We start from the raw sequence: 26166 nt of genomic DNA, 5'->3' as shown, positions 1-26166 counted from the left end.
TGTTACATTTTGCACAAAATGGACCACTGTTGCTGCTTCAAATGGGTAAAATGGAAGACTCTGTTTTCTGCAGCTGCTGTACTAAAAGGTTTAATTTCTGAAGGCGTTTAAAAAAAGCTGAAAGAAGATGCATGCTGAATGTAAAAGGCAGTGTGAATTAGGCAGGCCTCTACTGGAGGGCTAGATATTTATAAATTCATCTCTTCTTCGGACAACACTGAGCATCTTTTATAATTCATTTCAAGCCTTTTGTTTATTATTTAAAAGAAACTGTTCTGCCAAGCATGAGAAAAAAAATTTCTTTTCCAGAATTAACAGTAATAAGGTAATTAAAAGTAATAAGGTATTCAGTAATAATAGTAATAAGTAATTAACTCCATAAGTAAATTATCCAAATGGAGAATGCTGAAATTGGCATTTAAAATGTGCATTGCCCCTTTAATATTGCTATAAATAAAATTTCCGACTCTTCCTACTAGTTACATAATATGCCATTTATTGAACCACTTACAATTTTTTAAAGGCTTCATAAAATTGCCGTTGTACAATTTACTGGATATGCCTCTTAAATCTGCCATCATGTGCACAAATGACAGTAATTAGGGATGATATAAAACCATATGGTTTATGCGACAGACATAATACTACCTCTGCTAAAACAAAGAATAAACTGCCCTTCTGCACATTTTGAAATAATTGACATGTGCAATAAGGTGTACAAAAGATGCAAGAACTTCAACCCTGAAAAAAAAAAAAAACTTGCTTGTTATAACTTACATATATAGAGGTTATGCAGCCACACATTTGAAGGGGTCAGGCACATGTGTAGGGTCACATTTAACCTCCATCATTAGGACGAGACTGAGAACGTGGCTTCTATTATCTCAATCACTCCCACCTCCCACTCTTTTCTTTACTAAACTGCTTCAAAAGAAGCATGGATGAGATGACACTGGAGGTGGGTTTTGAAACAGGGCTGTTAATGTAAATGGGTTTTCTGACTGTGGAATGAGCCTCCCATTTCCCCCCTTGACAAGGAAAGATGCACTGCCTGCACTTACGGGAAACAGAAGCAGGCACGTTGTTCTGCACAGGCATAAAAAGCTAATGAATACCTGCTGGCACTATTTTAACCTTCTATGAAGGACAACATCATTATCTGCTTGGTACAGCAACGTACCCAACATTTAGCTCTTCTGTAAAAGAGGAAAGGAGAAGGTACTCTCTACCTTCTTTCAGTACTAAGAAGACCAATCATCATCAGTGGTACTCAAGGGATACCACATATGGGGAGAGTTCAGATGGCAGGATAGATCACCCATGAAAAAACCCACCTGATTCTTTCACAACCTTATTTAGCAGAGAAGTAAACCAGGTACGAGCAAAAAGGTGATCCTGAGCAAAGGCCAAGTACTGGTTTCCAAAGCTTGCAATGTGCTTTGATAGTAAAAGGGAACATTACCTTGCAAGTCCCCCTTGAATGTTTTACTCAACAAGCCTGAAGGTCCCCCAGATTCAACACTTGTTATGCAAGAAAACCCCTCAAGAAACCCCTCAAATTTGTGGCATGTATTGCTGTGACTCTTACAAATGGGGCTGGGGGTGTTGGTTGATGAGCCTGCAATGTGTGTTTACAGCCAAGGAACCAACTGTATCTTTGGCTGCATCAAAACAAGTGTGGCCAGAAGGTAGAAGGAGGTGATTCTCCCCCCTCTGCTCTGCTCTTGGGAAACCCCACTTGGGAGTGCTGCATCCAGCTCTGGGGCTCCAGCACAGGAAGGACATGGACTTGCTGGAGTGAGTCCAGAGGAGGGCACGAGGATGATCAAAGGGCTGGAGCACCTCTCCTACAAAGACAGGCTGAGGGAGTTGGGGTTGTTTAGCCTGGAGAAGAGAAGGCTTCAGTGAGACCTTATAGCGTCCTTCCAGTGCTTAATGGGGGCCTACAGGAAAGCTGGGGACGGACTCTTTGTCAGGGAGTGTAGGGATAGGACGAGGGGGAATGGCTTCAAAATAAAATAAGGTCAATTTAGATTAGATATGAGGAAGAAATTCTTTACTGTGAGGGCACAGGCTGCCCAGAGAAGCTGTGGATGCCCCATCCCTGGAGGTGTTCAAGGACAGGTTGGATGGGGCTTTGAGCAACCTGGTCTAGTGGAAGGTGTTTCTGCCCATGGCGGGGGAGGCTGGAATTAAATGGTCTTTAAGGTCTCTTCCAAACCATTCTATGATTCTATGAAGTCTTGTATTTTAGAGCTGGATATTTTAGAAATGCTCTTATTTTTATCAAAGAAATGACTCAAGGAGTCTGTTGGCACATGCCTATGAGACTTCTGATATGAGAGGATTGTGTCACATAGGTTAAAAAGAGATACTTAGCCTAATCATTGGATCATGTTAAGACTATAGTTCAAACCCAATAAATGGTTCTATTGGTTCTCATTTTCAGTGTTCAGTGAAATATAAGGCCACATCTTGTTTGCTGTTCTAGTTATTTCTAGGGAGACATAATACTTATGTAGATACCATGATTGGAGTGAATCAAATCCCAATGAGGCATCAAAGAGAGAGATGGAAGAGGAAAAATACATTTTTCCCCTTGTGCAAACGCAGCTCTGTAGTTGAGAGAGCGCATGCTGGATCTGACCTGCCTTGAATCAAAGTGCTATTACTGGCTCACGAAAGTCCTCTCTCTAGGGGAAGAAGCCTTAAATGAAGGAAAGTTGTCCCAGAACCAACTTAAATTGATCAGATGTAGAAGATGACAACAACTTTTTCTCCCTATCACTAAAATTTCCAGCATCTTCCTCAGCCACTGTTACTTTAAGTATAAAATTAGCCTTATAATTCTCTTGACTCATAGAGATTGTGAGGACAATATAACTCCTGTCTTACTGTTATCAGAGTGGCAATTTTCACAACTAATAACTGCACATAGTTTCAGTGTCAGTGTTTTTATAAATTTTAAGTGTTAGAGAGCACATTTACTGTTGCACCTAACTGTGTATTGAGATATTTATGTGGCAAAATACAGGGTTTCACCTACGTGCGGTGCAAAACACCAGCCAACAGCAAGTACTGCCAAACAAAATACAATAATCTGTAACAGACACAGAGGGATTTGAAAGGTAATGATACTTAGATTTAAAAATCCCAGAACTGAACATGTTTTTTAATTACCTTACTGATTCTGTACATGAAACTGCTTGGCTGTCTAGTTCTACATGTTATTCCTTTACCATGCACCTGAGGGTCATATCTGCGTTCTCAGCTATAAAGCTGCACTGGAAATAAGGACAAAAGGTTATCTAGTACTACACTACATCTTTTTCAGTGTCAGTACCTTCTAAAAAACTGTTCTCTATTGCATAAATGTAGAATGACTCATTGTTCACAACTGAAGAATGGGTGTGCTAAAACAGTGAAAAAACATTCCATTTAGCTTTTCCATTTAACTCAAGATTTTATCAGTTCCTTGATTTTTTTATCTCCTCTAAACTAAGCTGTTCTTGCCCATCTAGCCAGTTCTTGTATTGGGACACTTCCAAACCCATTATAATCCCTGCCACCTCATCTACATCTTTCAGCTCTACAAGAACTTCTGTGAGATGGGGGACCAAAGCTGCATATTTTACTCCTCAAGTGGATGCTCTGTGCATGTTTACAGGGGCATTCTGATGCCTTCTGCTTTGTTCTCTGTTCTTTTTCTAACATTCAATTAACCTTTTGACAGCTGGTGGGCTCTGAGTGTTCAAAGAACCATACACCATAATTACAATATTTCTTTGCTGAGCACTAATAAATAGTTGAGAGTGAACACCAGTAGACAGCTGAGAGTTTCTCACTGTGTATTTAAAATTAGGATTATTTTTTCCATCTGCAGTACTATACATTTGATAGCACCAAACACCATCTGCCATTTTATTTCCTAGTGACTATTTATTGCCAAGTCTTTTTCTCCAACTTTTTGCAGTTTGATTTCTCTTCTTGTTTTCCCAAATAACTTCATACAGATAGCAACTTTTATCACCTCACTGTCCTCTTGTCCAAATCACTTACAAATATTCACTCAAGAATTACTGTGAACAACATGGGACTGGCACAAATCCTAATGCAGTTTCACCAGTGACCTTCCTTTACTTCCTCACTCTGAAAAACAGCCACTTAGAGCTGTCTGTTTTCTGTATTTTAAGCAGTAGTTCATTTATTTGAAGGCCTTCCCTTTTATCTCTAAAGTAGTTCCGTTTCTTTATGAGATGATGGTGAGGGACTTTTTGTCAAATGCTTTTGGTTAAGGAGACTCCATCAGCCAGACTTGCTTGTCACATATGTATCGACTCTTCAAAATACATTGCTTCCCTTTACAAAGGCCATGTTGACTATTCCCCAATATATCACAGTTATCCATGTGTCCGCTACTTCTATTTCTTATTCCTTTGTGGATGATCTTGCATTTGGTAATACTAACATGCATGGTTCTCAAATATTTTCGATTTACCAAGCCACACAAATTTTGTTATATAATTATGCTACCCCGTTAATATTTGTTATTAACATATCTCTTGTCAGTGAGCAAGAGCTATGTGAGCAACTACTTCACTAAAACCCTTTCCCATTTATTTCCTAATTACAGTTGAGTTCCCACACGACTTCTCTAGGCTAAGGTCTAATCTTATGGTTACAGAATGTTTCTCCAACACAAACACAAACAGAGGCTCACTACCTACCCGTCCCATTTTTATGACATTTGCAGAAGTGTAGTATCTTTGGGAACTCAACCACTGTTTCAAATTTGCTTGAAATTAAGTAAAATGTTCTGAAGTTCAAGGGGAAAAAAAATGACTGACAGAGTAGGACAGCACAAGATTTGCCTAGGAAAGTAGGCTAAAAACACAACGCCTGTCTCATTTTATAGAATTTTTTTCTGACAAGTGGAAGTATAAATGATTGTGTTTTTTTTTTAGAAGACATTCTTGAAGCACATGTCTCCATATGACCTGTTTTTGTACAAGAAATACTATGGAAGAACAGAAAACGAGGGGATTATGCTATCAGAGGAACAATGTGAAGCAAACCTGATTGGATTGATTGGGACTAAGTTTTCTACTGATTTTGTTTAGAAGATTTTACATTTTGTTCAGATGCATTTTATGTCTCGTGATTGAGATGATTTTCAGTTGGACATACTTATTCTTTCATTAAACATTGAGTTTGCCAAGAAATGGCCATTTTTGTCATTTTGGAGGTTCAAGAAATATAACCCTAGACCTTGTTTCTGTTTACAGAGATAAAAAATAACATAAAATTAACTTACATTTCTTCTGCAGGTTACTATTAAATAACATTCTGGACCCAATATGTTCCAGTACAAGAAAGTATTTTCTTCCTTTCAGGTAACAGAGAACATAACTAATGGACAAAGAAGTTTGGTTTCTTTCCATCAGAAATTAATACTGTCTGTACTCTGGGGTGAGATTGAAAGGCTGGGCATTTTTGCATGTCCCAAAGCTCATACTTACCTATATTTTGCAGTCTTAGGTTTTTCTGTATGAAGAAACAAATAAACAAAAGCACAGAAAAAGGCAGCATATTTCATGAAATTAAAGTCTTAAAGTCTTAAATTGAACTCTCCCCTGCTGAAGTGTGTAATGTTTCTTATCCATTCACTAGCATGATTTTTCAGATTGCTAGAAACAGATCAATGCCTTTATTTCCTTGCAGGAATGAATAATGTTCTTTGGCTAGACTGACTGCTGAAACACTTTTTCCACTGCTCCACACAGTCTGAGCCATAACCACAGACCTCTTAGCCCAGCTGTAATTACCTTGAATTTGTGCTCATAATTCTCAAAAGCTTCCATGACCATGCAGACAGCCTCCATGGAGCGTTCCAGTCGTCCATCCACCCCATTAAAGCGGTACATGCTCCCAGAGACATCCACCACCAAGCGCAAGCGTTTAGGTTTCTGCTGGGGACTTCCAGGCTGACAAGGAAACACAGCACAAAAAAAGAGTTTTCTACGGTATAAATGAGAAAACTAAACACCACACAAAGGAAATACATTTTAGAAAGAGAACCCACTGGACTGTGCAGAGCACAAAACCTTTATCCAGCAAACACTGATTATATATATTAAAAAAAAAAAGAACAAAACCATTTTAACCTTTTTTGTTTCTAACTGTTTCAAAACAATTACTGAACAGATACCTCAATTTATTCTTTCCTCTCACCTTCAATGACTGGAAAGAAAAAAACTTGAAGAATTCCATACATGCTTGTCAGGAAAATACTTTTTCTGCCTCAGTTTTCATTCTTTATGTTTTATTTCAGTAAGAAGACTCTCAAGTTTGCTCTGTCTGCCAACGCTCATAAGGGAAATGTTTTTCCTTGGCTTACAGTACTAACAGGGACCCTTATAAGACTGTAAAATCTTGTCTGCTGAGGTTAATAACATTCTAAAAATGTTTGAAATCTTGTTCTGATTAACTACTAGTTTTTTTCTTCATTCTGATCCTGAAACCATTATTTTTTCCTGAAAACAGTCCCCATCTGTTTTAACAATTACTGGCACAGTACATTCAAAGGCGCTGCTTTATACAGTGTGCAGTAAGATGAGTCTGCACTCAAGTAGAAGGCTCTTAAATATGATCTAGCAAAAAAACAAAACCAAAACAAAAACAACAACAAAAAACAAGCAGTCGCATTAAAAACAAATACCTAAAATGTTTCTATTACCTGTAAAGAGTTGCCAGCATTTGTGTGCTTAACACTTTTAATTATTCCCTCAATTAACTGTGGAACAAGTTCTACCAAAAGCAGGAGGAACAAGAAGACCCATTAAATCCTACGTTAAATCCTACTTTTTTTAATGCAAAATTTAAACTTGTCCTTTTTTTTTCCTGTGGTAACTGAACTATTTTAACAAAGTTTTAAAACAGATATATTGTGTAAATGCATTTTGAAAAAGACTACAAATGAAGATCTAATCACTTTTCCCTTATTGATCTTTCACACAGACAAGGCCAACTTCTATGAACTGGTCCAAGTAACAGACATGAGGACCACATAGCAGAAATAAAAATAACAGAGATTCATCAAATGTGGGTAGCTGATGTGCAAAAAGGTGTTGTACTCACCTATTTAAAAAAAAAAACAAAAACAAAAAAACAACAAAAACCAAAACAATCTTAATGTCCAAATTGCAAAAAAAGATTGAAAAAAAAGTCATCTATCATTACTTACTACTGTTAAATATTATTGATTTGCCACACCAGTTCTGGCCTGTTTTTTTTGGTCTGATTCAACTGGTTTCACTGCTGCAGCCTCATGTAAAGCCTAATCATATCTTTTAAGAAAAAGCTGAAATGGGCCACAATACAGACCATTTTAACATACCTTAATGGTTTTGCCTCACACTTTTTTCTCATTACTGTTATTATTCTTGCAAATCCAAATACCTGAAAAACCCAAATAGTTTGAGTATTATGGAGTAATAACAGATTTGTAAAGTGTTTGGCTTTTTAAAACTTCCTACAGTATCAGGGTCTACATTAACAAAAAAAAAAAAATAATAATAATAATTACATCAGTGAGAAGATCTTTTCCTTTTCTTTTTTTTTAGATAAACAAACAGTTTTCTCATAATTGCCTTCAGCTCATTAAAATATAAAGTAAGAGCATAAAAAGAGTTGCATTGGAAACAAAAGACTGTCTCGATTAGCATACTCTCTCTAACAGTGGCAAATGTGTGGAAAACTGTAAGAAAAGGTGAAGCAAATCTTCCATCTTGCGGTCACCATTGTCTCAGTGAATTCCTGTGCCAGAGATGGTTGTTCTAAGGTATCTCATCTCTATACCTCACTCAAATTCCAAACACATACATTGTACAGCTCCTAAGAAACCATCAAACCTGTTCAGATCTTTCCCTACATTCCCCTGCTACTTGTTGGATACTTACCTGTGGCTCGTGCTCTCCCCGTCGTTTATAAATGGCTTTTTCTCCTGTCAGCCCATCAATGATTTTGGCATCATCTAACTCTCCAACAGCTTGGTGTCTCAGCCACTGTCTTTCCTTACCCTTGGCCTACAACAGAAAAAAAACCCACACCTTAATTCACTTAGTGATGCGGATGTATTTTAGGCAATTTGATTCCTACTGAATATGACATACAAATGAACTTCCTTTGTATTTATGTAATATTTTTGGCGAAAGTCAATGAACACATTTTCATAGCTTTCATACTTTCTTACTTTAAAAGAAAAATTAATACTAACAAAGGACACATTTCCTCTGTAATTTTGCCATCTGTAAGTATTTTGGTATATGGCAGTTTAACTGTGGACTGTAAAAATGTTAACATTTTTTTTCCTTGCAAATGTGCTGGTAATCTGTGTAAAAAATCTGTTCAGAAATACAACCAGAAGGACACACATAACTGACCACATATTATGGATTCTCCACCCAAGTAGCACAAGAAGAAAAAAAAAAAAGCGTGACACAAATGTGAAACTAAGCAGTATTAACCTCAGGTAATGGTAAGTGTCTTCTTTTAAAACAACATTCATAATATGCTATTTTCTATTTTAAAATAAAAACTTTGAAAACTGTGATACTCAAGAGACATTTCACTAAATGCTTCTTTCAATTTTTTGAAAAGAGCAATGGTTATCTACAGCCTGGCCTGATGAACATGCACTACAATCCAGCAACTAAAACATTCACGGAACTCCTGTATATAAAAGCAAGCACTGAAGATTCAAGTGCTTAAGATTACAAAAAACATTTAAAGAATGCTTTAAAATGGGTAGCTTTATCATGTTCATATGTTATAAGATCCATCAAAAAATGGCAAAGTATGCATATACATGTATGTATTTTATGCTTTATTTCATTTTCAGTTGCTCATCCCAGCAGTAAACCCACCTACGTAAGATTATTTTAATTTATTTTTATGTATAATGCATTTGCACTATCAGGAAAATTGCTGGTCAGCAGCTGGAGGTAAATCATACATTCAGCAGGACAGAAACTGCCGTAGACATTGGACCTCAGGAATGAAAATCGCTCTTTGACAAGCAGGAAGTGTTATATTACAAATCCCAAGTAGGCCTGGGATTTGCGAGGATGAATCTTTGTAATTTTGTACAGTCTGAGTGGTCAGATGATGGCTTCCAAAGGCTCAGAGAATCTTTGAAATCACTTTGGTCAAAATTTATGAGGTTTTTCTTTTTAGAGCATATGGAAAAAGGCATTCTGGACTACTGCCTACTGCATATTCAAGACTAATGGACTAGTTATCTACGAAAATAAGTGTGCAGAAAGAATACAAAGCCGCAGGGAAAATGTTTTGGTTAGTTCATTTTACAGTACAGAATCAACACAGCTGAGTCAAGCACAGTTTTTTAGTTAGGTTGTGTCAGAAGCTTTACAGATGCTTCCTGATGGGAAGAAATAACAATGCCAGTATATGGAAACCTCAGCATCTTAGTAAATCACAGGAGGGGAAAGTGGAAAGGATTTCTTAGGGGTTCTGAATTCAGTCAGTTGTGCTCTGTGATATATTTTAGTGGTGTTATGGCTGGCCTAGCTTTAACCCATTTTTGGGACAGGACATCCAGGAATTTATACCCCAAACTGGTAGCTTCGGCTATCATTAAATGCTCTTTGTATGAAGTTTGAAAGTCTCATTGACTCCTTTGCTGCCCTCAGACTTGTGTAACATTGCAAGAAGACACCTGCAAATTCCAGGTGACCTCTAACTGCTCCACCAAAGTGTCAAACTGTAAATGTTTTCCCACTGTGAAAAACACAGTAGGATAACCCATGGCAAATTGCAATGCTCCAACTAACCATTACAAAGTGCTCCTGGAGACAACATGTTGTTCAGTGAACAGAGCCTGTCTAAAGTGAATCATGGCACTTCCAGCATGATGAAGATGAGATTGTTCCTAGTCATCTTAGCCACCAGCATACTGGGACACAGATAGAGCCTTAACACTTCCTGAGGGCTGCTATTTTGTCAAACGTTTGTCATTTGCTTACTTTCATTAAACATGAGGGAAAAACAACAGAAGAGTATATAAAATTTCAGCTTCATTGAGCAAATTCTCAACTAGTTTCTCTTCTGCTTGCACTGACAAAGTTTTAGCTTTGGCACTATTTGATGTCCAACGAACAGCAGTGTGAGAAGAAAATTGTTTTTAATTATGAACGTAATTAAAAACCCATCCGACCATTTACCAGCTTATGAAACTTATGCTATGTTCTGCCTATGCAACAAAAAACCACAGTACTGGAGTTGAAATTTTATTAGAGTAACACAGAGTTTACATTCCTCTCTTAAAATAGGAAATAATACTGACAAAATCTGACTTAACGTCTTTGCAAAATAATACTAACATTTTAGACTATTCAACATCTGCCTACTCAGTGCAGAATTTCCAAGAATTTATTTCTTTTTATAAAAGTTAAAGAAATCTCACCTTAAGCACTTGTGTTATACAGTGCATATATATATATAAAGTAATTTTCGGAACCATTTCAATATATAAATTTCGTAAGTCTAAAAGTGATATGGATATTTATGTTTTTAGGAGAAAAAACAGAACTATTATATATATACATCACTTTGGTATTTTCCTAGAAGGGTCATACAGTCCACTACTACTGCAATATACTAACACCAAACTGATGAAAAAATGGTATATATATTTCTTGTGTTGCCTTTAAAATTAGAAAAATTGTGCTAGATACCCTGTCTTATCAGCATGACAATACTAATGATAATACACCACTGCAGTAATTCTTCTCACTGAAAGACTCCAAAGGCATACTTACGTAGAAATATTACAAAATATAACCATGATGTCTGTAAAGAGCTCAAAAAATGCATATGAAACGACTGTATTTAAACATTTAATGGTATAGGTTTGTATGAAACATTCCCAGTTGTAGTCTTCATTTGTTTCTGGAAAAACTTTATGCATATGTTCCCAGAAAAATGTAGTTTTTGAAACCAGAAACCTACTACTGACATAGCACAGGGTTTTTCCCGTCTCAGCTCTCTGAGCTTTGTTTATTACCGCACTGCCACTATTTCACTCTTGCTGCTCTGACATGACAATTCCCACACAGCCTAAATCAGACAGAGCCCCACTAGGCTCAGTGACTCAGGCCCAGGTTCATCCAGTTTAAATGTAGGTGCCTAAAGGATGCTCAGAAGCTACAGGGGCAGTTGCCCCAGACTCCCTCTGTAATCAAAAAGAGTATTTCCAGAAGGCAAGTCATCTAAGGGCTACAAAGCTGGTGAGGGGCCTGGAGCACAAGTTCTATGAGGAGCGGCTGAGGGAACTGGGGTTGTTTAGTCTGGGGAAGAGGAGGCTCAGGGGAGACCTCGTTGCTTTCTGCAACTACCTGAAAGGAAGGTGTAGGGAGCTGGGGGTCGGCCTCTTCTCACAAATAACTAGTGATAGGACTACAGGGAATAGCCTCAAGTTGCACCAAGGGAGGTTTAAGTTGGAAATGAGGAAACATTTCTTCCCAGAAAGCGCAGTCAGGCACTGGGACGGGTTGCCCAGGGAGGCGGTGGAGTCACCGTCCCTGGGGGTGTTCAGGGAAAGGTTGGACGTGGTGCTTAGGGACGTGGTTTGGTGGATGATAGTGGTAGTAGGGGGATGGTTGGACCAGATGATCGTGGAGGTCTTTTCCAACCTTTATGATAGTATGATTCTATAAAATCTAAGAAGGCCTTTCTGAGTCACTGAGTAACCGGAAGTTTTTGAATCTAGTTCACACGTACAAGCTTCATTGGGGATGGTCAGCATTAGGAGAGAGAATAAAGCTCATCACTGACTCAGTTTCCTGGAGTTCTGGTTCGCTATTTCTACACAAGATCAACGACAATTTGTAATGTTTTGTTAATTTTGTTCAAATAGTTGACAGAGATCAATGAGTTATGTAAAGTAAAACTAACAATGAAATTATGTTCTCAGACTGTATTTATGCATTGCTTTCAAGGATCAGCCTATTCCATATATCTCTTGCTGCTGTTACTAATTCTAGCAACTGGACTAGAATCCCAGCCTCTTGATTCTTGGGATGTAAAAGTTAATCATCGAAACATAATTTTTAAAACAAAACCACAAAACCTAGCAATAAAAAGACATATGTTGAAAAGAAAATCCAGGTGAAATGGATTTTAAACATGGACAATGTATTTTCATTATGTGAACACAGTACGTTTTAAACAAGGCAAACACATTTTAAAAAAGCCAAAAGTGTTCTCTACTGAAAAGGTAATGTGGGATTTTCAGAAATTTAAATCTATACTGACATCAGAGGTATCAAGTAGCTCAGTACTGTACCATTGAGTTTTATTTGAGAAATGAGGAATGTCTGACTGATAAAAGAGAAAGAAAACAGTTTTAACTGAAAACCCATAGTGTATGTAAGATTACCATGAAAAAATGGGAGACAGTGGCATATCTCTCAATGGCTTTGATTTACCACATTGTAGAATCTGAATAAAAAATATTTATTTCTCAGTAACATAAAATAAAACATGCTTGGATTCAGCTTCCCAATTAACAGCAAGCATTTTTCAACTAACTCCTGTTATTGTTTACCTTCATTATCTACCTAGCGCATCTTCTAAATAAAATACCAAAACATGTATGGAAATTCATAAAGTTACAAATTTCCGTTCAATATTGCTTTTATTCTAAGAGCTGGCTTCTCCAAATTCATTGAGTTTGCTTTTTTCATCATGCTGTTCATTTATTATCTCTGTGGTTAGCTGTTATGGATTTTCCCAGGAAGTTGGTGAAGTCTCATAAAATTCTGAGGCTTATAAGTCTTTGCTTTGGTATTAAGATGACCTTTTTAACAAAGGAAGAGGATATATCTACTTACATTAAAATACATTATATTTTGACTATGATTAATGTGATCCTTGAATATAACAATTTTGGCTCCAAGGAATAGATATGGGTGATTAAAAAAAAAATATTTAAACTTAAGATTCACTTATTCTCTTCTTGTCCTACAGTGTGCTTCCAACTGCATATCTGCTAGAAACATGTTAAAAACAACCATCTGGATAAAAATAATGTAGGGAAAACCAAGATTTATACTTAAAACTTTTCAGATGAATCCTCTCTTTACAAAAAAAAGCCTAAGTCCTGAACTGAAACACATACTAAGTGCATGTATGAATCAAAGTGTGTTATTATAAGACGATCCTAAATGATCATTGAATGAGGAGATCTCTGAGCCCTCAACATAAAAATAATATAAATAAAAATAATTATTTTTAATCAGAGAGATGTCTTATAAGGAGTAAATTTATTTTCTTTTCATTTTCACTGAAGACTAGTAGTTCCTTGCAACAACGCACTTTTTGTTTTACTTACACTGTAGGTGAACACTAGCATTAATAAAACCTGGAGCAGCCACAGGACCAGTTACTAGAAGAAAAGCAAACTAGTGATTTTGGTTAGCTTCCACTTTTGGAGACTGAGCCTATACCTATTTTTAGAGATTTAAAGATTTAAAAGATTTAAATTTTTAAAGATTTAAAAATAAACCCAAGAAAAATTTGTTTAAGCTGCATATGCAGCTGAGCCATGATGCGGAGTAAATGTTTTGTTCTTTTAGCACCTATAGTATTTGCATTTTTAAGTCTTTTGGACAGTAAGTAAAGACAAAGACTGTGCTCTACACCCTGTCACATACCCTTTTAATAATGTATCGTATTTTCTTTCACAAAATTATAATACTGAATCTCTGTGAGCTCTGTAACTTGTAAAGATGGGCACTGAGATCCACTTAAAAGCTGCCTTTGAAACAGTAGTATGAGATTGTGTTTTTCCCAATGATTATAACATGAATCTGCATTTAACCCTCAAAGGTACCACCAGATAGTAACTGAATATTAGCAGCACAGTATTTTGGGCATAATGTAATGAGCTGACCATGTTCCTTTACCAGTGAATCTCAGATTACCTGCAGATTGTCTAAGATGATGCGGAGTGACTGAACTTGACGTCGTACTGCTCCAGAGAACCTTTCATAAGTAGATGCATCATACTCACTCATCTGAATCTCTTTCAATCTAAAGCAAAGAACAGGGAGCTTAGAACAGTCTAGGAAATAAGAACATCATCCTTTTACGCATATAAGTCACTACATGTATAAACTATAACAGGCTTGCTTACTTGGTAACAGGGAAATTCAGACTGTAATGAACAGACATGACACAAATAAAAAAAATGGCAGATGATCTGAATTTTTGAAAAGTCAGGTGATTGCCAATGTCTACAGGGATGGCCTCACATTAAAACATTAAAGTTATTGATCCTCTGGGTCTCTCCTCATCTTCTTTCATGTTTGGAATGTAAATCAGATGTTCTGAAAACTGTGATCAAATTCTAAAGGTTTTAGTGTCTCAGGTGTTGCTGTATGTACATACAAGGATCATGAGTGCCTATTCATTACTTCACTGTTGGAGTATTTTAAACATATCAAAATCCACATTTTAACGCAAAGGTTAAGTAAAGACACACTCTCAAATCTGTTGTTTAAGATTTATGACTAGTCACTGTGTCTCAAATACCTATGTTTGTACTTCATAAAATGACGAAATCTTGAAACAAAGAAGCTTTAAATGAACGTGAATAAAAATGTGCTCCCCCACAAAAAATGAGTCATGTCACTGAACTCTGTTCTGTCCAGACATCTAACAGAGAAAGCAACATCTGCACTATAAAAACACATGCATGCTTCTTCTGTAAATGAAGACGTTTCCACTTAAAAGTTCTTTTGTTCTTCTCAACATTGTGTCTGAGCAGATACCTTTAAACTGGTGAAACTCAAAATTAGAACGAAATTAGAGATTTAACAGTGAAGTATGAGCTAGGGGACAGATTGATATGCTGGATGTGTGCAACATTTGAGACTTTTGGTGATCCAGCATCATGTAGTGTGGCAGCAATCTTGTATCTGCCCATGCTACCCAACCATGTGTCTGCATTCAATCCTGAGCTAAAACATATTGGTCTATCCATGCACAGCTTATTTCAAACACAAGCACTTCATAACAGCATAATCTTACTCACACTGCTTTGAGAATACTGATTTTTAAATGAACTGCAAATGATTATTAAAGTATGTATAGGCTAGTCATATTTCAAACGCCAATTTTTTTTAATACCATGACAAGTTACTTGCCTGAAATATATACTCTACAGTAGAGAATGAAAACACCATAGATCTAGATCCAAATTGCTGTCTAGACTAGACCTTTAATAACATTAAAATCAAACATCAAATTCTTGTTGTGTTTAGTATGACTCTGTATTTTTCTATTTCGAATTATGTACTGATGTAGTCATTATAGCCAACTATTATTATTCATTAGAGGCCAGAAAACATAATGTTCAGTGCTGTACACTTTAATTTACTTCACAGCTGCTATCAACAAGGAAAATGTTTCTTTATGTATCAAACAAACAAAAAATCTCACATGCAGTTTTACTTTGGTAGAATCCACAATGATCCACAATGAAAGCCAGTTTAGAAAAATACCATGAAAAATACCGCATTTATTCAAGAGTAGTTGCTAACTCCATTCTACCAAAATAGGGCAATTTTGAATGTTTTCTGCTAGCCAGTGAAGCAATCAAAAGCCTTCGTAATAAAATTATCCCTACCAGATAATCATATATAAGCAAAACAGTGAAATTTGCAGCATCCTTTTTTTTTCTTCTCCTTAGCCTGAGGACTCCAACCTCCCTTTTCCTAACTTTTATCTGTTAGTTTCCAGAATTACTCAAAAGCTACAGAATAATAGTCCAAGTCCAATGTGTCTTCAGAATAGGCTACATTTACTGCTGGTACATGCTAGTTTACTGATTTTAGCAGGACACATACTGTTATCTCATATGCTGATACTCAGATTTTACAGAACACAGCTGCACTGCTGCCATAACATGCGTCGGTATCTACAAATTTCCCCTGTCATGGGCTTTCCAAAGCATCATACAGGCAGCTAGAAACCCACTAAAGCATGACATGTGTGCATATGTGTAAACAGATGTACAGTATCCAAGACCTTACGTATCAACTGGTTTTATTATGGAAAAACTGATAGGCAATTTTGTAGAAAGAGGATTAAATGTAGTCCTCCATACCGCCCCTGTAAAACACCAGGAAAAAAAGACAGCCCTGCCTCCACCCTGAAAGCAAAGCCTGAAGTAACTACTTTTAATTTAAATTTCTGGATGCCGCTTGTGTAAATTATGTAGCTATTAAAAGGTATTTTCCTTTTCAGAACTTCATCCTGTGAAACTCTAGTATAATATGTACATTTTCCCTGTCTTTATTAATCACTAATGTTCTAATGAATATGTTAAATGCTCCAGGCAATTTAGTAATAAAAACAAGATTAAAAAAGGAAACTTGACCTGAATGCAATAGAAAAATTGCTGGGTTTAAATACACTGATTCATGTACAGCGTGTGCTCTATGCTTGAAAGCCTTTTTATTTATGCCATTTGCTTCAACTGATGTAATCTCACCTACTCCTTATAGTATCCAAATTTGTCCTCCTATTGGGCATCACTTTGTTAACAGGAGCAAAATGTGAGCTGATAAAGCTGATTCTAAATTTATTTGCTCTGATCTTTTAATCTGTCTAGTACTCTCTTCTTTCACACTGCAGTTATGTCCTGGGCTGAAACATAAAACTCATTTGGTATGACTGTCAATACCCTTAGTTTTTTTATGCCAAGTACCAGAGCTGACCTGAAATTTCAGACAGTGGAAGAAATCTGAATCTCTGTGCATGGTATGAGAAATCCTTAGTTAGTAACCCTGTGTCACACTAATGCAGGGAAGATCTACAGGTCTCATAGAAATGTCTGTTGAGATCTAAGAGTTCAAATCATCTAAGCAATAGGCTACAATTATTTCAAACAGAAGCAATTTGCTCATAATAGACCATTTCAAAAGATAATTGTTAGGTGACCAACTTCTAACAACATGCAACCTGTATTTACCACAATTCACACAATTTTCATGTGGTAGATCCCTTTTTAAAAAAGATAAAATAATCACATCACTCTCCTTATCCACCTAGTTATGTTTTACTCTACCAAACTCCACTGTCCACAATTAAGCCACAACAATGTGGCTTAATTTAATAAAGCATTCTGTATGTCCTGTCCAGAACAATTAAACACATGCTGGTAAGCTCTGTTAAATTATAATGATCAGGATAAGGTAGTTGCTAAATGTAGTTAATAAAGAAAATTCCTTTCAGTCATCTTTACCTAGTTCTTCTGGGAAATGAAAGGGAAAATAAAGACTTTCACCTCTGTTTAAAGGCCTTTTCACCCATCTCTCGAGCAGCTCTCTTAACCTCTTCAGGAACAGCATCCTTTTCAGCTTGCGATATTTGGTAAACCTTATGGCCAGCATCCAATCGATATGGGCCACCCTTGCCACCTAACCCAGCAGTGTCTCTTCCACCTAGGATAGTAGAGATAAAAAATAAATAAATTAAGAATAGGCATTAAATAATAAGAAAATATTTTCTTTTCTGCATTAAGTAAACTATCTCTAAGCAGAGAGTAGGCTCGTATACATCCATTTCTGACTAGTACAGCCTCTCTCTTAGACATCCTTCCATGATGCATAAAAAATAATGAATGAAAACCTGTTCCACCAGCCCAAGTATTTCCACCAACATGAGGCATGTTTTTTGGATCCACTTTTCCATGTTTGGGGGAACTGACATCCAAACCACTGTCCCTCTGAATGGTTATCTGTAAAACAGAAAATAGAGACATAAATCTCTTTTTTATCAAGCAAAACCACTCTAACAACCTAACAACAACTGACTAGGTCTTTTACTCTGCTCCTGAGAGGCATGTTAGACCCATATCAGATCTCAGAATACAAATCTAAACCACTCAGCACATTCAGATTTTGTCCAAGCTAGAAAAGTGCTTATTGATAATGACTAACATAATTTGAAATTCCACTGTAAACAGGATCATCCGCTGTCTGAACACTTCTTGTAGTATAGGCAACACCTGTCTGTATAGCCAATTAACAAATTTCATGCGCACCCAGCTACAGCTCCACATTCTTTATTGATGGGCAGATTGATCATCTTTCCGTGAACAGTGACTAAATAAATGGCATGTTCTTCTCATATTACACGCTCGTGTAATCCTTAACTTCCCCACCATGACCACAAATCTATAGCAGTGGGTTTTCTCCTGCAAATGCCTGTCCAGTGACAGCACTTTCCCCATCAATTTACCGTACCGCCAAAGGCCCAACAGCTGTCAGATGGTCAAGACTGAGTCACTTTAGGCTGGGGTTGGATTTAAGTGGGTGAGTGAAGGTAAAAATAGTTTATCCTGTTATAAACTCTGAGTCATGCAGTGAATCAATGATTCATGTGTAAACTGCCCTACAATTACTACACTTCCATAATTTAATGCCAGTTTACTATTATATGAAATTCAATGACAGATATAAAAGCGATGTCTTTATATCTAACCTCTATAGATTAACTTTCTTCTCATTTACCATAATACATTTATATCTCTGATGAATTTCCATGCCCCATTAATGACAATTTATTGCCTTCTCAAAAGTTCACTGGCTTTATGAGGGTTTTCACTGGAACCGTATAGCAGTTTAATTCCTGAGTTCACTGTCTTGTAGACCCAACTTAATACTGACATGAATTCCATACATGTTTTTGAACTGAAAACATGTGTTCTAACAACAGTCTCTTGGCAACTATTCAAAATATAATTTACTTCCACTTTACAGAATTGATATTAATTCAAAGAGGTACAATACATCCTCTGTGAACCATGTCATTAGTGTAAAATCAAGATCTAATCTGCTAAATTACATTAATTTAACATTTGTATAGGAAGAAAGACACGTAACCACAACAGCATGTTACCCTTAGGGGTCTATACTTTTTTGCTTTAAGAGATTTCTTCCAAAATAAACAGTTCTTTTTCTGTAAAACTGGTAGATTTCAAAACTATCAGAAACAATAGGGTAAACGTAACCCACTAAACTTAGTTTAATGTAAAATCATAAAATCAAAGCTGTAGTGTCAGCTTCAAGAATCAAAACAAAATAATCTATAAACAATAAAACGATGGCAAATCCTTTACATTTGCATCCTTCTAGGTTCTTTGTAGAAAAATACACAAAATTCTGCAAAGGAAAGCTCTATGAGGCAAACATAGTTTGTGAAACAGATACCAAATTCTCTTTTTGTCAAGTTTTCCTACTGATAAATTTTACTATTTTGAAATACAATTGCCGTTTAAATTTTAGCAGTGAAAAGTTCAGTAGACAAAAAAGCTGTTCACATAATTTTCTCGAATATAATAAATTGTTCACGTATTTCTAGTAGATATTATTAGGTTTCAAAGATATATATACATTCTACAACAGTTTTGATCTGATTAAAGTAGGTATTCTTAACTTTGAAACAGAATATGGTTAACAGAAGATCTTTTATTTTAAAATGACATATAACTTGTTTAAAGGACAACAGAACATCCTACATTCTATTTCTATTAAAACCTTGAAAAAAAACCTGCATGGGAGAGAGAGAAAAAGAGACAAGTGGTACAGTCAATCACAGCGCAAGAATGTGTCCTCCTTACTAATTTGTTTCTATATAGTTAGTAGTCTAGTCGGTAAAATATTTGAAAATTTAAGGAAACTAGAATGGAATAACACCAGCAGAGGTATAAATATGAAGGCAGTGAATTCCAGCAGTTTTCCAAATCTCCTTGTTTTTTTAAATAACATCTGTGCACACAGAAGGAATATTTTAAAAATCTTTTTTTTGTTGTTGCTGGATTGCTTGTGTAATTATTATTTTTTTTTTAAATTACCACACACTTAGAAACTATGTTAAATTAGCAAACTGTAGAGACTCTGGAAAAAACAAACAAACAACAAAGAAACAACAACAACAACAACTTCTGGATATACCCTCTCATATTTTCTTTGAGCTGTTAGGTAATGGCATTAGTGACTTATCTGTTCTTTCTCCTCATCATCTCTCTCTCCACAGTAGAGTTTCAATGTAATTTTACAACTAACAACATCTCTCTGCTGTAAAGTTTTTTTAAATTATTTTTTATTTATTTATTTTTTTCTTCTAGAAAGTAAAAATTAGATTAGCAGACAAAAAGAATTGAAGATATATTTTAGAAATAATAAAACAGTAAATCACTGAGTCTGGACATGAAAGCAAAGGAAGGATGAGGAAAAAAAAAAAACAACGAAAAAAAAACTTTTGGACAACTTTGTACATTCTTCAGCATGACGTATAAAGAGATGGAAAAGCCATAGATAAGTCACCCCTCTGAGGTTTGAAGGAATTCTTGATGTTAGAATTGTTGGAAAGGTAGATTTAAGGGTGAGGATCCAACACTATTCAGAAGCTGGCAAGCTGAAAGACAGAGAGGAAAATCTACTTTGCCTGGAGTGAGAAGGAAGACAAGAAAAACAAGTATTGGAAACACAGGAAAAGCTCAAATATATTGAAGAAACCTACACTAACTTTTCCAAGCTTGTCTGATTGGAATTTCTAAAACTACTAAGATTTCTCTTAGTGTTCTGTTGGGTATCTTCCAAATACATATATAAACTGCTTGCTCAAAAGTTGACCCAAATCCCCTCCTGCATACTCAACTTCTAAATCTGTTATAAGATTTCTATCAGTTTTGCTTCTTTCAGTGAAGAGTTTTGACTAGGCTTCTCCTTTTAAGAGAAACTTGTGCTTTCTTTATATGCTTTATATGCACTGAAAGGCTTTATTCAGTATCGTGAAGTATCTTTTAATGCAGCCTGTTGTGGATATTACAGCTCTGTAAAACAACAGATGAATTCAGTTTAGAAACATTGAGTTTCAGCTATGAGGTAAGGGTCAGAGTAGAATAGCTGGAAAAACAGTGATAGTGCTTTCCTTCTAAGTGCTTTCCTTCTAAGGCTTCCATTTGATTTCCAAAATAACCACCACTTCCAAAACTCTGCATGCATGTTTTAATTGTGCATTTAATTGTGCACTACTGATAGGACTAGGGGGAATGGCCTCAAGTTGTGCCAGTGAAGGTTTAGGTTGGAAATGAGGAGACATTTCTTCTCAGAAAGAGCAGTCAGGCACTGGGACGGGTTGCCCAAGGCAGTGGTGGAGTCACTGTCCCTGAGGGTGTTCAAGGAAAGGCTGGACGTGGTGCGTAGGGACATGGTTTAGTGCGTGACATTGATAGCAGGGTGATGGTTGGACCAGATAATCTTGAAGGTCTTTTCCAACCCTGGTGATTCTATAATTCTATGATACAAATGTCACTCTTATCTTACTTTCTAAACACAAGGCTTTCAATAATCATCAATGACCTTAGTGCCTGGTTTTCAATCTTTTTATTTTTTTTTAACTTTATTATTTTCTCAGGCATGTACACTAATGGGTAACGGGTGCATTTGAGAGGGCTTTGTGGATGAAGACTCTGTAGGTGTTCCAAAGTCAATGAAACAAACAAACAAAACCTGAGAAGAAGAGAAAGATGCTAAAGGAATGGCTTTTACTGAAAGGACAAAAGATCTCAAAAGAAAAGGAAATGAAGAGAGAAGAGCAAACACCAAGAATTGTTAATGCTTTGACTTAATTTTTTGGTCCTGCCCCTTGCTTCATTCACTCCCTACAGCAAAGGCAGTGAGGCATGAATAGATCTTAACACTCATTTTACATTGGATGAGAGACACACATTATCTGAACTACGTGCTCAATATCAGTTCCTTCTAAGATACATGAACGCACGCCAAACAGCTTTACACGGTTACACTTCATTTGTTTTTTGGATATCACTGGGATTCTAGGAGCCAAATGAATAAGGGTAGCTGATAGAAACAAATTTACTTTGGAAACTAAGTAGTCTTATCATCCTTCATATAGTAATGTAAAAAACACAATTAGGCCCAGAGAAGCCAGCTACAGGATTTAATGCACTCAGCAACACAATGAAACCAGGTGTTTCACATCTGTGTTGCATTTATGCTGAACAGCTATTAAATGCATACTGACCTGTGACAGGGGTCACTATGAAGAGGAGGCAAAGGTTGGTTGTTTTTTCTAGAATTTAGCTAGTCAAGCAGACCACGGGAATTAAAGGGAATTTATATTTGTACTAACCAAATCTTAATCTATGTTTTGAAGTGGATCTAGAACTACTTTCATGCCACATAAGCAAATGGGAGATTGCATTCTATTGGATTTTGATGTGAAATAATCCAATTTAATAAATAAACTCTTGGAGAGCAAGGAATCACTGGCATACATCATTGAATGCAAGGCCCAATTTTAATACTTTATTCATCCCTCTATAAAAGACTGAATTTGCTGAGAATTGCACAGCTGACCCAAATACAACTTGCCTTGCCTCTACAAGATACTGTCACAACTATGGGAAGAAAGGAGCTTGCAATAACCCATTAACAAAAATGTGTGAATTATGAAGAGGCCTGCTGTAGTCTATTATTAAAATGATTATGTCCCACGCTTACATCAGCATTTCATTCCAACATATGCAGTGCTTTCATAATTACATACTTTCTTTTTGAGCTCACAATTCATTTTACTCTCCTACCTTAAAACAAATCTCTCAAGCAGTATGAGTAAAATTGTTCTAAACATTATCAAATTTAGTTTCAGCTGGTTTTGTACAAGAAAGCTTAACAATATTTTAGCACTCAGTGAACTTATTCATGCATTGCAATGAAACTGAGAAAAAATGTCTCTAAAATGAAGCTTCCATACCTCAAGGGCAGTCCCAAGTAGCCCGACTACATATTTCTGTATCTCAGCAAGCGTTGGTTGCCCTCAATTTGCTTGTGCCAATAAAACAAACATAATAAAAGAGACAACAGCCAGTCTTCAGCATGTCTGATGACAACAAAATTATTCTATTGGTTGACTTTTTATGAGGTGCTTTCAATAAGCTATTCAAAGTACATCTAGACTGAATATATTTTAATGTTCAAACTTCCCTATTATTAGAATGCTTGTAATAGTGTCTGTCGAATTTAGTCAGCAAAATACAGAATTCAGTATGCCAGTTTTTCAGTCCTTCAAACTGCAGTGTTCATGATCTTCAAGTCTACCACCTTTTCATCAATGCTCTTTATGTCCATACATTCTTATTGTTCAGGTCTGTTAAAATAAACTGAAATCTAAAACACCAGAAATCATCTCTGGGGAAGAGACAGGGAAAGAGATAGTGAATCTCATCTCCTCCTGGATTTTCACACTTGAAACTCTCTCTATTCCTGGGATTTTCATGCAGGAGATATAACCAACTACTTTCAATATTTTACATGCCCATAGCTCCATTACAGTCTTGTAAGACGTATACTCCCTAAAACAAGGGGCAGAGCACGTACTTAGATTTAACAGCTCTCAGAAAAAGAACTCTTGGTTATAGGTTAGGAAATTTCATTGAGACTTTGTAAGCAGAGGTCAGCTGAGGTTGAAATTATTTCTAGCTATGAATAGGAAAGTAATAAGTGCTTTCAGTAAAATGTGAACTACTTTTTCCTTGATGCAGTCTGGGATGCATCTCTGGTGAAGACTGATTTTTCTGTTGGAGCCATTCCTGTCGCCCTACCCTGCATGTGACATGCTGCTTCTGTTCAACACAGTAAATCAGCTAGAGAGTAAATGGCCTTTTAATACAGCAGCTTACTTCAGCATTCTGATTTGGTTAACTTCATTAAAATTCCTGAAAGGCAAAAGACATGTCAGTGCCTCCCATTCAGGAGTGCTTGCCAGAAAAGCTCCTTTGCAATGTTCTCAGCAACAAAAGCCTGTTTCTGCTTGAGGACTGGTGAAGAAACACTGGTTTCTAACGGAGGAGAGCTCCCTCATGCACAGGGCAACAGAAATTTCCTCTGTTAGTGTGAATGCTCCTGGCACTGCCAGTACTAACTCGTATCTAGTCCACTTACCCAAGGTACAATGCTTATTTTAATACTCTGGATACAACTTAAAAAAAGGAAGAAAAACAGGAAAAGTAATTTCAGACTTCCAGACTAACATCCCACAGATGTAAAGGGATGCAATTTGTACTTTAAAAAAAAATGGACTACAGTTGTATCCTCAAACCTCCCCAAATTAATTTTTTCTTATCCTATCGGGTAAAACAGACCTGGCCATTCCTTACAGGATTCTGCATCTTCATAACCGAGATAGATGGACTCACAGCTTAATATAGACTAAACACACACACACAAAAAGGCAGAACATTGTTTACAAAACACAAGCAAGCAAAATCTGCAGTATTTACAGCTATAGAGAATATTTACATAAGAAGATTTAAAAAAGAAGCTAAGGTGACCAAAAAATTATTTTCACAAGCACTTATTAGTAATAATAGAGCATCACTGGATGTTTCTTACTTTTTTTGAAAGAAAATATGAAAAAGAATGTGTGCATTAAGGTTTGAGGTGCAATACAGTTCACATGACTAAAGTGCTTAATTTAATGTAAGTTAAGGACATGTGCAATAGATTAATTAGTTACATGATTAGAACATCCAAGGAAAGCAGACAGGTATAGGCAGATTCTAGACTACCTAGATTCCATTCTTCTTTTACTCTTTTCATCATAAAGGGAAAAACCCTGCTGAGATACAAATTTGAAGATAATCACTCTTCTCCTAACATACCTGGTACACAGAGGAAAAGAATGAATGTGCTATTTTGCCTTGTCATTAATATACAGTATTTTAAAACATGTAGTTATAGTCAACGAAGAATATGTACCATTTGCCATACACATAAGCAATTGCTGAAAAAAAGAAAAAAGAACTCCAGCTCCTTACATAAATTTTAAAAAACATTACAAATAGTATAAAGCAATTAAACTATTGACATTTTCTTACATAGCATTCTTCCTTCATCAGTACTGTGGACAAAGATTTGTCATATGTCAGGAGATCATGCAGGGAAAGAACCGAATATATCTTAGACTTTTGTCCTACAGGTGATTTAAGAGAGACTGATTTGCTCACCAAAATCTGGAAAATCCTTCATCACAGCCATACGTTGTTATGAAGGAAGATTGACTTTGCCTGTAACGGAACATGACTATTCTCCAGGTGAAAAAGGCATTAAATAATCCAACCCACAGTGGCACAAAGGATTAGGAAATGTTTTCCACAGAATGCAGAATGTATTTTAGCAGATGTGCAAACGAGTGATTTTCCCTGAAACTAAACCTTTGTTTTGTTTTAGCTTCCTCCCTAAGCCCCATCAACAACCTTAAAACCTCAGCGTTACCCTATGCTTTATTTAACAAGTCACTTCCTTTCCTCCAGTACATTTTTTTTAATATCAGGAGTAAATAAATGTACTATTTTCTCAAAGAGTATGTGAAAGCTCCAAATCAAGGAAATCAATGGTTAATCTGCCTGTTTCATGCTGTTTTTGCATTCCATTGTAAAACCGATTCAACCAGACAGAAAAAAAAACAAAACAGATTTATAATTTGTTTACATAAAACAAGCGAGAGAAACACAAAAACAGGCAAAAAAAAAATAAATCTAATTGCTTCCACTACTTTTACTTGTACTGTATCATATACAGTTTTTTTCAATGTTCTAAAAGCTAATAGCACAATTTCTATTCATATCAACAATGCAAAATTGAGCCCACAAGCCGTCTTTCCACATAAAAGAATATTCAGTATTAGGCAAGAAGACAATAATCATGTATGCAATTCCCTCTGTCTTCAGTTTTATCCTGAAGTGAAAAAACATTAGTGGCACTGCAGTATAAAATACATTTAATAGGCTTTAGTCACTCATTTTGCTTCACTTTTATTTTCTATCTTGTCTGCAAAACTTTGCAAGAATTCAGAATGAACTAATGAAGCTTCATGCATTATCTGACTGCCAGTAACATTTCTTTTGAAAAGTAGCTTTTAAAATTCATACAGGCATCAAACTTTTGTCTCAAATAGCAAGCCCACTCAAAGCATCGTAACTTTAGTGCAATTTTAGATTTGTAAAATAAAAACAAAATTGACATAAAAAGAACATTATATAGCATGCAGCCA

The 26166-nt window shown here is 36.1% G+C and overlaps 1 protein-coding gene across 1 annotated transcript in view; it reads right to left on the bottom strand.

The window, feature by feature from the left end:
* VWA8 (von Willebrand factor A domain containing 8) overlaps window positions 1–26166 on the bottom strand; it is a 188744-nt gene that overhangs the window by 6471 nt on the left and 156107 nt on the right. Inside the window, exons 38-42 of the mRNA XM_082784877.1 lie at window positions 17716–17824; window positions 17372–17528; window positions 14004–14112; window positions 7959–8084; window positions 5826–5984 (exon numbers count right to left, since the gene is read on the bottom strand). Coding sequence (XP_082641003.1) covers window positions 5826–5984; window positions 7959–8084; window positions 14004–14112; window positions 17372–17528; window positions 17716–17824 — 660 coding nt within the window. The remainder of the gene's footprint in view (window positions 1–5825; window positions 5985–7958; window positions 8085–14003; window positions 14113–17371; window positions 17529–17715; window positions 17825–26166) is intronic.

This window comes from Aythya marila (assembly GCF_965140915.1).
Source record: "Aythya marila genome assembly, chromosome: 1".
In the NCBI taxonomy this organism is placed as follows: Eukaryota; Metazoa; Chordata; class Aves; order Anseriformes; family Anatidae; genus Aythya; species Aythya marila.
The sequence above is the reverse complement of the archived record's forward strand: the minus strand, read 5'-3'. Positions and strand labels throughout refer to the sequence as shown.